The sequence below is a fragment of the Pleurodeles waltl genome, chromosome 6 (assembly GCF_031143425.1).
Source record: "Pleurodeles waltl isolate 20211129_DDA chromosome 6, aPleWal1.hap1.20221129, whole genome shotgun sequence".
Taxonomy (NCBI): domain Eukaryota; kingdom Metazoa; phylum Chordata; class Amphibia; order Caudata; family Salamandridae; genus Pleurodeles; species Pleurodeles waltl.
The window spans coordinates 1,258,955,018-1,258,968,197 of NC_090445.1; the positions used below are offsets into that span (position 1 = coordinate 1,258,955,018).

The 13,180-nt window shown below is 41.0% G+C and overlaps 1 protein-coding gene across 2 annotated transcripts in view; it reads right to left on the reverse strand.

The window, feature by feature from the left end:
• Positions 1-13,180, reverse strand: part of UNC5B (unc-5 netrin receptor B) — a 409,451-nt gene that overhangs the window by 124,262 nt on the left and 272,009 nt on the right. For both annotated transcript variants that reach the window (XM_069240569.1, XM_069240568.1), the window contains exons 5-6: positions 3,005-3,185; positions 1,334-1,501 (exon numbers count right to left, since the gene is read on the reverse strand). In XM_069240569.1, the coding sequence (XP_069096670.1) occupies positions 1,334-1,501; positions 3,005-3,185 (349 nt within the window). The remainder of the gene's footprint in view (positions 1-1,333; positions 1,502-3,004; positions 3,186-13,180) is intronic.

The following is a 13,180-nucleotide window of genomic DNA, read 5'->3' on the forward strand; positions in this document are numbered from 1 at the left end:
TAAAATGAATTTAATATTGGGTGTTGAATGAGTTATAATGGCTCATCTGTCCGTATAATTGTGCCAACATGTTTCGGCCTTTAGTTGAATGCCCATATGGGTCTCAGGCCTTCATCAAGGCTGTCATAAGCCTTGCCTATCTACACATTTGTATCATGCAATTAGAAATGAGGCCTAATGCTCTCACCTATTATCAATTTCTTCTTGGAGAGACAAGCACTAAACTCAGGGTGGATTGAGGTATCTCAGGTCAGGTTAAAAACACACTCCCCTGTAGTTACACATTCAGGATGTGCCTGTGTGCACACCTAGTATGTTTTCTATCTGCTGGTCACCGAAAGTCTTCAGATGTCCACACTTATCTAAGCTAATTACCTTGATGATATGTTTTTTGCATTTTTGTATGTTTTTGATACAGTGACATACAAGATCTTACTGGAAGAATAAATGCAAGAGTCTGGCATCATGTGGGTAATACGATGGCGCAAGCGCACAATAATTTTCTGTATACTCATCTCAAACTCAATTCAGGATTATTCACATCAAATAGAGATACATTAGATTGACAATGTAGTGTTTACAAAAGTAAAACTGGATTCCATGTAGGTTTTTTGTGGTATAGGAGTGTGCAGAGAAACGGACACTTGCTTTGAATTACAGTTCGTCAGCCGAAAATCACAATTTTCTCTTACATTTAAATGGATTACACACACAGCAACTCGCACTCTCCTTTGGGATGATGACAGCAATGGAAGCATGCTTAGGTAAGACCACTCCTAAATGTTGGAATTCATATCATAACTGGTTACACATGGTTCTCATTGGAAAAGGCAAGGCCATTGTTTCAAATGAAAGCGAGAACTGTTTCTCTGAATGGGACTGAATCCCAGAGCAGTGCAGTTCATGCAGACGAACCTCTTACGGATATGTCCTCCTGTGGGTCGCTATGTCCTGTGCAGACATGTTAGGTCACTTTGATATATCACATGAAGATTTGTTTTTGTGGGGAAGATATAGTGTGTGACACATTTTTTCTTTATTTAGATCGCATTAGAGGAAGATTTATTCATTACAGATGCAAATTTGTCTAGTAAGGTCTTGCAGCACAGTCTGCTTCACGGGACACCATGTTTGCTTACACATTTCAGTGTAAATTGGTAGCTGGGTCGCTGACATGCATAATAGTGTTTAGTATTATTTTCAGTGTAATAACATTTAAGAAAAAAATCATGAAACAATATCCCATTTTATAAAACAGAAATAACAATGTACATTTGGCACTGAGAGATGAAGCTACTACGTAACTTTGTCTACATACTGAAATCAGGTTTACCTGGACACATGGTGGTGCAGACAAGCTTCTGCAAGGGGTGTCCTTCACAGAAATGTCCGCCATTAAGGGGAGCTGGATTAGTGCAAGTCCTGGTTCGTTTCTGCCACCCATGGCCACAGCGGTTGTTACATGGCGACCATTCAGTCCACGTGGACCAGCCTCCATTTACTGAAAGGTAGACCAAGAAGAGGATGTGAGTTAGTAAGCAGCACTTATACAAGATGACAATGTCATTATGTGCCTTCTTATGGAACAAAGACAGAATCTGCTCAGGGTAACTAAACTTGCCTCTGAGTTAACCATCACCTGGTGAAATGTTGTCGGGAGGGATCTCTAATGCACAAGGCACTGGAGTATTTTAGCAGTAATTAGTTTACTTCTTTCTCACTCAAAAGTAGACAAACAACGACTCAAATAAACTAGTCTGTCCTTCATTATTCTTATGATTTAATGTATTAATACTACTAACTATGCGAATAGTTACAGCATGAACACAATTGTCTTGTGATGTTTAAATAACAGTTGATTTTGTTCACAGCGTTACTAAAAGGGAAAAAAGGCTCAGAAAGCACTGCTGGGATTGTTACCTATCCACGGCATGTTACACACAGGTCTCCAGATGTGGCTCTTCCTAACTTACCAAATAAATTGAGGTTTTAAGAACCATTTTTTAAGTACAGGTGCCTTTCATGCCATTTTAAGCCCCCTGATGCTTTCCTGATTCTCAATATTGTCTATAATGTCTTTGGCCGTGCCTCTGCTGTTTCTTTAAGGATTCAACTACATAGTTTGTCGATTACCATCTCACTTATATATGTTTAAACCTTCTACACGTCATAGTTATTTTTTATTCTTTTTCACGTTCGATGTTCATTGCCCCCCAAAAAGTTCAAATTGCCTTGGCCATCACCGTTAAAAGCAGCAAAATATCTGTTATGTAACTACTCTCAAAGAGTCAGATTTAACAGTTTCGCCGTAGTGTTTGTTGTATTTTCTGTCTCTGTAAATACAGAAGATGTAACTACTTCCTTGTGCCCCATTGTGTAATTATATGGTATTGTTACTTCCTGGCTACACCAACTTTCCAAACTGGAATAACAGACACGCCAAATACTTATGATGTGGTGTTATAATAGCCAATAAGCATTACTTCAGACTCCCGGAAAGGAGACAGGGGTTTTTCAGTTTTCTTATAGTCTATATTGCCTATTTGGCAAAATTAAAATAAATGTAGGGGCCCAAAGGATTTCCTGGGAGTCTGGCATCAATGTTGTTACATGCCATGGCTGTCAAAAAGCAAGATTAATTTATCTTAATTCCACGTCAAAGTTCTTTCATCTATCACCATGCATTTCCATCTATTTTTCTAACTTATTTCCCTTTTGTCACTGTTTTCCACTCTTTCTTGACCTCCTTCTTTCTCCGCTTTCTGCTTTTCTCTCACTTAATGGTGAAAAATAAGCACTGTTCCCCAAAAATATGTGGAGGTGCCCACCACCTACAAATAAGAGCACAAATTAAGCACTGTTTCTTCAAGCCTAATAGGCACTCAAATCTTTACCCTGCCCAATCCAGCAAGTTGGTGGTGGACCGTGTAATGAGACTTTCTTTTGATTGACAACAACATACCATTGATACAATAACAGATACGAGGGGACACAGGATAGTTACCAAATACAGTGACAGTTGCTGTGGTGCTCCTGCGTTTGGCAACAATGTTTTTTGCCACACAGGTGTAATTGGCAGTGTCTGAAAGCCGGGCCTGCTTGATGATTAAGTTATGGTCAATGGTGATGAGGAAGTTAGTATCCTCCAAGGGGTTCAGAACATCCTCATTCTTCAGCCACTCCACCTAATTGGTAAGAAAGGGAGAGGTTACTGATAGGCAAGGCTCATACGCAAACACTGGAGCAAAGACAGAAAGGCAAAGTACAGGCAGTGGACAAACACATTCACGTCTTTAAACAGTAGGCAAAGAATTTCATTTTGCTAACATTCGTAAATCCTCTCCTTGCCTCAGTGGAATTGTGTTTCCTAATTGAAATTTACTTTACTGAGTATAGCCAAAGCCAAGAGATCTCTGTTCTAAAGGTCTGGGCTATTGGGTTTTCTAATGTTTGAGTCGCATGTAGATGTGCGGGCCAGTTTTTTTTGTGAGAGGGTGTTCATAATGGGGTATGACTAAGAGCTTTGGAGCTGAGGCTGAAGGCACTCTTAATAAATGGGCAGTAACAACACACTAATCCAATCCTTGGCCTCTCTCCTGTGTGTTCATAGTGATGGTCACATATGAATCTTTGTAATTATAAATTCCAATTATTTATATCAGAATAATAATTGTTACTTATTTATACTGAACATCTAACAAGCACTCACAAAGCCAATAAGTCTGGCTTTCTTTAAGCAAGTTTATTGCTGTGTGAGATATCTGTATGCAATTGCAAAAAACGCACAAAGACGCTTCTAAATACTGTTTAGGCAGCATGCTGTGTAAAGCACAGAATTGTAATTAACATGTGTTAAGCCATGTCCCGAGTTACTTAGGCCACACCGTTTTTAGGACCCCCTCGCCTTTTTCATCCCACTTAAAGCTCTGTGGTCCACAATAGGCTTTTTCCTACAGACAGCTAAAAACTGTCTCATATACAAGACCTAAAAATTAAGAAACTGTAGAACTGTAGAGTTCTTGGAGTCAAATCTAAAACTTGTGGAGCAGAAAGAAGGGGCGACAGCTTTGTTTCTCTAGGACAGTTACTCTGCAGCCTCTCTCATTGGCCAGGAAAACAGCTGATGCTATGCGTCAGAGAGAGGAGCTATGCACTTCAATGAAAGAAACCTGTGGGTGGGCCTGACCACCTCCACTGTGACCCCCCAGGCAGTTATTGTATGTCTAAGGCTCTTGGTGCCACTATGCCCTTTTATAAATGGAGATGAAGTGCTTGATCCCTGGTCAAGTTGATCCAAATGTCGTAGACGTCATTTGCTCCCTGGCAAAGCATATCCAAATATCATCATCTTCTCTGGAAGTCAAGCGCAAAAGGGTAACATGGGTGAGAGACAGCGACATGGAGGCTAGGATGGTGGAGCAAGGAAAGGGTGGAAAATCAGCTGTGAACACAAAGATGGCCTGCAAGGGACAACAAACCCTCCATCCCTATGTTCGCATTTCAAATAGGAATTATTATTTTAAAACAGCCTGTCTTCCTTAACAAAAGGTTATAGGTTTTGCTTTAAAATATATTTCCTCTTTGGGAAAACATCAAAAGAAGCACACAGTTGTTCTTTAGATCACTGCCTGCTTACTCAGAGGCCGCCCACCACAATTCTCAAAGGGAAAGGTGTGCTTTCATGTCCCTTCCTGATTGTGATTCATAGTGACTTGCAGAACCCCATCTGTGAGTTGGAAAGATTTTCTGACTCGCAAAAAGGGCTTCGTATCTAGTGGGAAAAATGCAGTCGAAAATACCATAATTTTGCAAATCTCAGGGTTTGCAACACTAAAAGTAGTTTGTAAATCTGACCCCAAATTTGGTATGCTTAGCATTCAGTTTTCTAATGGATTACATTTTTTTATGTTCTCAGAGAAAGAAGAATAGTCTGCGCCAACATGTCCCTCGACTCTGTAACTAAAAGGGACCATCCTGTGTAAAGGAAAAAAAATCTTTACTAGGTTCTGCATCCGTAACAATTATTTACAATGGTCATGTCAGAACTTTACTTTGTTTAATGATGCCTGCTCGGGTCTTGGAACTTATTGTGATATCGTTCCCCAGACACCCCATTAAGCTTGAACATGTTACGCCATGAAAAGTGGCATTTTCTACTGAGAGAGTAGAGGGCTCCAGGAGAGGAGATGTTGTATCAAATTGTTTTCACGAATAAAGCCTTAGGAAAATGCAAAGGTCTTGAACTATGCCCTGGTAAGCCCTGAGAAGCAGAAGAGGGACTGATGAAAGGTTAAAACAGTGCTCTTATTCTTGAGACATCAGAAGGAATGAAAAGTTGCTTTCTACAAATTCTAAAAGGGTAAATTGCGTAGATAAATGAAGGCTGACATATAGTGAGCTTGCATGATCGAGGCATGAGTTGACTAGGCCCGCAACCACTATAAGCTGCAGTTTCTTGAAAAAAAATGGTATAATCAAGAACACAAGTTGGAAAGCGGCAGTGTAGACATATCATGGTACTGCATAGAGAACCATTCTACAACATGTTGATGCTTAAACACAATTCATCACATATTCTAAGAGCCTTATGATCTGGGATCCTTAGGTAAATGTCTAACGTCCTAATTAATCAACTCCAGTACTGGCCAATTAGACATAACACATTTTCCTAAATGTATTAAGGAAATGTGGTATCAAGGTTAAACAGCCAATTGTGATGCAGTAGCATGAGTTGTAATCTTTGCTTCTTCGTGTGATAATATTGGAGGACCTGGAAAAAATCACATTATTTCGCTGTTCCTCTTTTCTTGTTTCAGACAAAAGTACAGATGCTTAGAAATGACCAAATGGTGCAGTATCACTATTACAAAATTAAAATATTATGAATGTTATGAAAACTCCATCCGACAGGACAAGACCCGTAGGTTTATTATCATTCAAACCGTGTGTTGAGCACCCTACTATGAACTGCAGCCACCATCGAATCGCCTCTGAGGCCATTTTTATTTTTTTATTTTTTTTATTTATAGGTTTTTATAAAGCGTGTATCAGACGCTGGAGCATTAGAGTGCTTTGAATAAACAATGCACAGCTTGTAAAGAACACAATCGGACAGTGAAATGAAAGCAAACTGTGCAAGACAAGAAATAGCCGTTGTATCAAAGGGTTAACGTCACAGATTGGCACATTTACAGAGTTGAACAGGTGTTGAGGTTAAATGTGTAATTAGGTGTCAGAATAACAGATCCATGGCCCAAAATAAACAATTTTGCTGAATAATGAAAGCGGGTTGCCCTAATGCGAGAGCATTCATCATGGCGCTAATGTACCTTCGAGGATGGGACTGATTCATCTTCCCGCTCACATGGTAACTTAGCTAGAAAACAGCTAAGAGGTTGGCGCTTACCAGGATACGAAAGCTGTTAAGGAGGGTGCTGGGAGAGCTGTGCGTGCAGCAACAGCTCGGCAGAAATCTGCCTTCAAAGACAGCCACAGTTTGTAGAGGTACCAAGGTCACTAAGACCAGCTTGATGATTCTTCCTTACTAGCATGAAAGTAATAAAAGTAACTTGCTTTTATATACAGCTACCCTGCAAACTTGCCATTTGGTGCACTCTCAATAACACACTTCCTTGTTATCATTTATTGGCATTCATTTTATTGTGTTTCCCTCCGATACATAAAAAATAAAATGGCCAGGATTAGAATTTAATTGGGCAGATCACTACAGTTGTTAGTAGTGAGCGAAAATATCGCTAACATGTCTGCGAAAGGCAGATATGTTGCTATTCATCATGTTTCTGATGGTGGTGTCGTTTTTATTTTTTGAGTCCCATGTGACTTTTGACTAAATTTCCCAAAACAGTTGTAAATTACCACATGCATTTATAACGTTTATATTTGTGTATAGTTTCTAACTTTTTTTCAATATGCACAGACATTTCTTTTTAGCCTTGTCCATACCTAAGCAAACAAACCAAATGATGGACGGAATGTGGAACAAGTCAAATATTTACCCCCAATCACAGATCTGGGTTTAATCCACCAATTCCTTTGCTCACCACGCCACCCCAGTTTGGACACAGCATATTCAAATCAGTATTGATCCTATTCCCCATGGGAAAAGTACAGCATGAACTGCCAGGTCAGGTACTGTTTGGAAAGAAATCAAGTATCCTGGGATCAGTTTCAGTGTATGACATCTCATCAGCCAGGCTACCTTGAATCCAGAGGCATAGTGAGAACGAAACCCACGTTTGGGTATAACCAGCACACGTAGGTTGACAATAGCAAAAAACCCAAATGATGGACGGAATGCAAAACAAATCAAACATCCACCCCAGTCACAGATCTGGGTTGAATCCATCAATTTATTTGCTCACCATTCCATCACAATTTGGAGCCAGACATATGCAAATCAGTCTTTTATCCTGTTCTCCATGGGAACAGTCACAGATTCAAGCTAGCCTGACTGATAAGGGGTGATACCCTGAAACTGGCAGGGCCAAGACTGATTTGCACATGACTGGATACAAACTAGATTGGCATGGTGAGCAAAAAAACTGATGGATTAAACCCAGATCTGTGACTGGGGGTGAATGTTTGATTTGTTCTTCATTCTGTCCATCATCCGTTCTTTTTTGTATTTGTCATCCATACATGAATCATATTATTATAGTGAGCACAAGTCCATGGAATTCCCCAAATGAAGGGATTTGCTCCAGTTTTCATAATCCCAAATCTGAGTATACTTAAAGCACACAATTATGATGTCAGCGAAAAGGGCACTGTCATCATGAATTATTTCTGTTTTCGTGCTTACTTTGAGAATGCACTAATTTTATATTCAGGCCACCCTTACCTAAATACACCTGCTTGTACAGAATGACACACTTTAAGCCGCTGTCGCACATCAAGTGGGCATCATTTGCCTGTAAGTAGAGTGCTCCTATAAATGTATTAAATACATGTTAAACGTTTTGTGAATACAGTTAATGATTCTACTTGTGTGTGTACCTCTAATTTGCAATGCATGGCAGTGGCCAGTAGACTCCCTGGTAAAGTTACGTTCTACAGAATGATTCCATGCATAGTTTACGCACACCTAGATAACACCCATGCATGCCTAAATATTAGTATCACTTGTCTTTAGCTTGTGCAAGTTTATAGTTGCCTACAAAATCTAGTCAAATGTTATAATCGTCATATAGAATTGTTCCTATACTTTGTACATCTCACAAACCGTCAGTCAAATACAGTAAATCTTCTCAAGGTGCTCAAATCAAATATACCTAACAAAGATTCTAAGGTACTGGGGGCATATTTATACTATGTTTGCGCCAAATTTGAGTAATTTTTTTAAAGCAAATTTAGCGCACACTTAACTCCATATTTATATTTTGACACTAAACAAGTCTAGTGTCAAAATATTGGAGTTAGCATCATTTTCTGGATGAGTGCACATATCTTGCATCAATGAGATCTATCTAAAAAATGGTACTAACCCCACAGCTAAAATGACGCGCGGATGGGAGGAGGGGCTCAATAATGGTGCAAAGCTTGCTTTCCACCATTATCTAACGCCTGGGTCAGACCAGGTGTTAGGGGACCTGTGGACCCATTTCCATGGTTGAACACCATGGAATGGGTCCACAAGTGCCCTCGTCAAGCCCCAAGAACACTCCCACCCACACCAGAGGGATACCGGAGAATTTGATTCCCCATCCCAGGTAAGTAAGGTAAGTATAGGTAAGTATTTTAATTTTTAAATTAAAGTGCCATCGGGGCCCAACGTGGGGCCCCTCTGCATGGCACAGGTTGCAATGGCCATGCCCAGGGGACACTGGTCCCCTGTGCTGGCCACTGGGGTGGTGGGCATGACTCCTACCTTTTGTTATACAGAAGTCATGTGGTAAGGATAGTTTTGCATCAGAAAGTAATGCTAGGCTTGTTAGAGGTATCTTTTTTGCCTCTAACCAGGCTATCGTCATTTTTTGGTGCAAAACCGCTTTCTCCCATACTGCCACCCCCACCCAGGTAACGTCATTTTTTACACTAGCCAACCCTTTGCGCCAGCTTGCGGCATTTCATGAATTTGGCGCCCGTCTGGCGCTCTGGAATGACGCAAGCCAGTGCTATACTTTTTGACGCAAAACTGTGCTTGCACAGTTTTGCATTAAAAAAAAAATATGGGCCTAAATATATGTCACAAAGGTGCTCTCATATTAAATGCATTTCACAGAGTGATCTGATACTCAATGTATCTCACAGAAGGGACAGAAACTCAAATATATCTCTCAGAGGAGCACTCTTATCAAATCCATCTCATGGAGTTACTGTCTTACTAAGTACATCTCATTGAGGTACACTTATGTTAAATAAACCTTATGCTGGGACAGAACATTTCCCTGCATGGTATCGGATGTGCACCCTAGCCAGGAGAGCCCCACCTGAATGTAGATCTGGAACCCTGGTTATGAAATTGGTTATGGGATAAGCACGGATCATGCGTTTGTGCATGACTTAGGCCTACTTTGATGGACTGCCCTCTGCCATTTACCGGGAGAGGCGCCAAAAGCATTTCCCTCAGAATAGGTTGAGGTATTGCCCTCACCCAAAGTTGTAGATTACAAGAGCTGTGGTAGCAGCATACCGATATGGTGAACAGTAGAATGGCTGGGCTGTAATTGTGTGTCATAGGAGTGCAGCCTATATGCACATTTGGTTAAAGTTCTGCTGCTCTATTTGCAAACTGCTTGGTCTCCATGAGATGAATGTAGTACTGTGAAGTGCATGTATGTTTGTGTGTGCTAAAGACTGCATGCATGTGTTCTTATGATACCAGGCCTATGTGGTCTATTTTGGGAAGCACAGGGCCTAGACATTACTAAGATAGAGGTATGGACAACAGACCCCGGGGCTGGGGGGAACTACACTAGGAGGGGAACAGAACATTCTCTGTGTGTATCAAAGGCATTTTATGATTCAAAATGCTGGGTGCTAGGCAAGGAGGCCAGAACACAATATTTATAGTAGATGGTGAGACTATTAAGATACACACTACGGGAAAACAGAATCATAAAAGGTGGGTAGCTTAATCCTTTGAACCACTGGAGGCTGACCCCAGGTATAGTCTCTTGCTACAGCCACAACCAAGGTTGTGGTTCCATCAGCTCTGGTGCCATGACTGCAAGGGTAGACAGGCCCCTGAACAAAGAATAGAACCAAGGAGTTGGCACTTCAAACATCCCAACAGCCACAACATGAATTTCAAATGGCCTGGAACTAAGTCACATTTGTGTCTAAAGAGACTATATATAAGTAGAAGCTGAAAACCAACTTGTTGTTCATTGATGTGACAAGACCACCACAACTTTCGCTACTGCAACCAGGGATCGAGGTCTGCTGGGTCTTCGAGCTGGGTGCAATAACACTGCTGAGGATGGAAAGAGCAGATGCCTGAGCCTTAAGCATCAGCCTGTCTGCCTGCCAAGACCAGTGTGTCCAGTGAGGAGAGTCTGGCAGTAGTGAGACCCAGCGGGATCCTGAGATGAGGATACCGGTGAGGAAGGTGTGAGGCCAAAGGTCCAGTGGAACTGACTACACTGTGGGCCCACCACAGTGAACCAATGGCCGACTGTGCGTTGTGAGCAGTCACCCATTTGCACTGATTGGGGACCTCTGCTCAAGTGCTTTGTAGAGGCCACCACCCAAAGAACTAAATGAACTCTTGGGGCATCCCTGGCTGCCAGGAAAGGGGATCAGCTGGATTTCATGGCCACCGTCTTCTGCCCCAAAAAGGCACCACAAAGCCCAAGGAGCTAAAGAGCTGCTTAAACACTGTTGGTCTTTGGACCTGCACCTTGAGGAGGTTTTTGCAAGATCAGGAGGCTTACGCCTTCCTGCCGGACCTCTGACTCCTGCCAAAGGGGTACTCTGCAGCAAAAGGAGGTTCCCGCATTGCCAAAGGTACTCTTTCTGACGCTAGGCCTCAGCACTTGCTTCCCAGAACTGAAATCACCAGAACACACACCAGAGCATAGAAGGGCACTGCTTTATTGTTAATACACCCTTGGTAAGACATATCAGGCATGGGTTCATTAAGACTTGGGGATTAACACACGATGTGCCGCATGTGAGAATTATTTAAGAGTCTTGCAGGCACTTGCTACGAAGTTCGTGAACACAAGCTTAGAGCTGTGGAAGATTCGCCTTATATCTGACCTCGACACTTCAAAAAGTAGGAAATGGCCTAGACAAAAGGGACTTAGGTGAACTCGCCTGAAGCGCTAGACATGGCTCTGCAAGGAATTGTTTTGATTACTTCACTGTGGTAGATTTTATCTGCTGTGTGTAATAAACACTTGTTTGACATAAAGATTAGTATTGAGTTGGACCTGATTTATTGGATTACTGGAGGACGCCTTGAGTTGCTTGTTTACACTTACACTCAAACTTTACCTCCCTTTTGAAATCCTTGGACTGCTTGACTCATGCTACTACTGAGAGTCAAATGCTTAAGGGGTAGCACTTGACCAAGATGCGGAGAGAAAATAGTAGGCTGGGCCCCAGAAGAGCAGGAGTAAAAGGCTGCAGCCACCCCAAGTGGGGTCACGTAACTGCTGCCTACCTTGTACTTGTCTGCATGGAATTCTGACACCTTACTATGGTGTGCTGATCAAACGTACCTCATAGGGGTGTTCTCTTGCTAAATATATCAAAGAGGTGATTTTCTGTTAAATGCATCTCACAAACGTACTCAAATAGTAAATATATCCAACAGAGATTCTTCCATATTAAGTAAACTTCACCAGGTTGCTATCATCAAATATGTATTACAAGCAAGCTATCATAGTAAATACACATCACAAAAGGTCTTGAATAGTAAATACATCCCACAGAGATGTCCTCATATTTAACACATCTTACCAAAGTAGTAAGTACATCTCATAGAGGTGCTTTCACACCAAATACATCTCACAGAGGTGTTATCATACTAAATACATTCCACAGAGTTGATCTATTAACAAAAACAAGTCGAATAAGTGCTTGAATAGTGCAAAAAGAGGTTCTCCCTCTGGAACAGTAAATACATTTCAAAGAGGTTTTCCTAGATTATTTAAAACTCACTGAAGTGCTCCGATCAACTGTATCTTTCAGAAGTGTTCTGATGCTAAATACATCTTACAGAGTTGCTTTCAAAATAAATGTTTTCCCATAAGAAATATCTCCCACTACAGCCCTATCCAGTACGTCTCACAGAGGTGTTCTATACCGAGCATCTCTAAAAAAAAGTTTGGTACAACCAAATGAATATCATAGACGTCTGTGGTTTTCAAACTAAGCTCAACAATGTGCTATTCTACCAAAACATGTCTCAAAAGGATGTTTCTTTTACTAAATAAACCTCACAGAGCTGATGTCTTACCGAATAGTCAGAATTGTTCCATGTCAAATCTCACAGAATGCTCACAAAATAAATAAACGCCAGAAACCATCAAGCAAATCTCATAGAGGCTACCTTACCAAAATGATGACGTATGTTCTCTCTATCCATACAGTTTCAAATATATCTCAGTAAACTTTCAAATATATCTCAGTGAAATGTTCTCTGGCTAACTGTATCTCAGAGAGTTATTTGCTTAACATAGATCTTACAATGAGAATATCATGCCAAGAGCGCCACGTTAGCTGTAATATGTGCGGGAAATCCTGGTACAGCACATATTAAAACGTGCAGTATTATGTTAAAATTCCAGGTCAACAATTACTATATTTAGGGGCCTATTTACAAGCCCCTTACGCCGCATCACTTTTTTCCCCGATATAAAAAGTAACGCACCATCTCAAGGTGCTTGTAAATAAGCCCGTTAGTGTGTGAAAAATGCCCTGTATATACTAAAACATTCAGATTTTGGTTGCTATAAACTCCAAAATATGCATGTTATTCCCCAATGAACATAAATAGGGTACCGTTTATCACACCAGCTAAATTTCGACTCGGTGGAGTCAGATTTCATCACATCACATCAATTACTGGGTCACTCATAACGAGAGTCTAGGCAGAGCTTGTCCCCTTAAACTAGCTCAGAGCAAGAAATCTCACTCAAAACAAAAAAGACGGCCTTGCCCAAATTACTGAATGGTTCCTCGTATATTGTGGCTATTTTGAACGAACTGG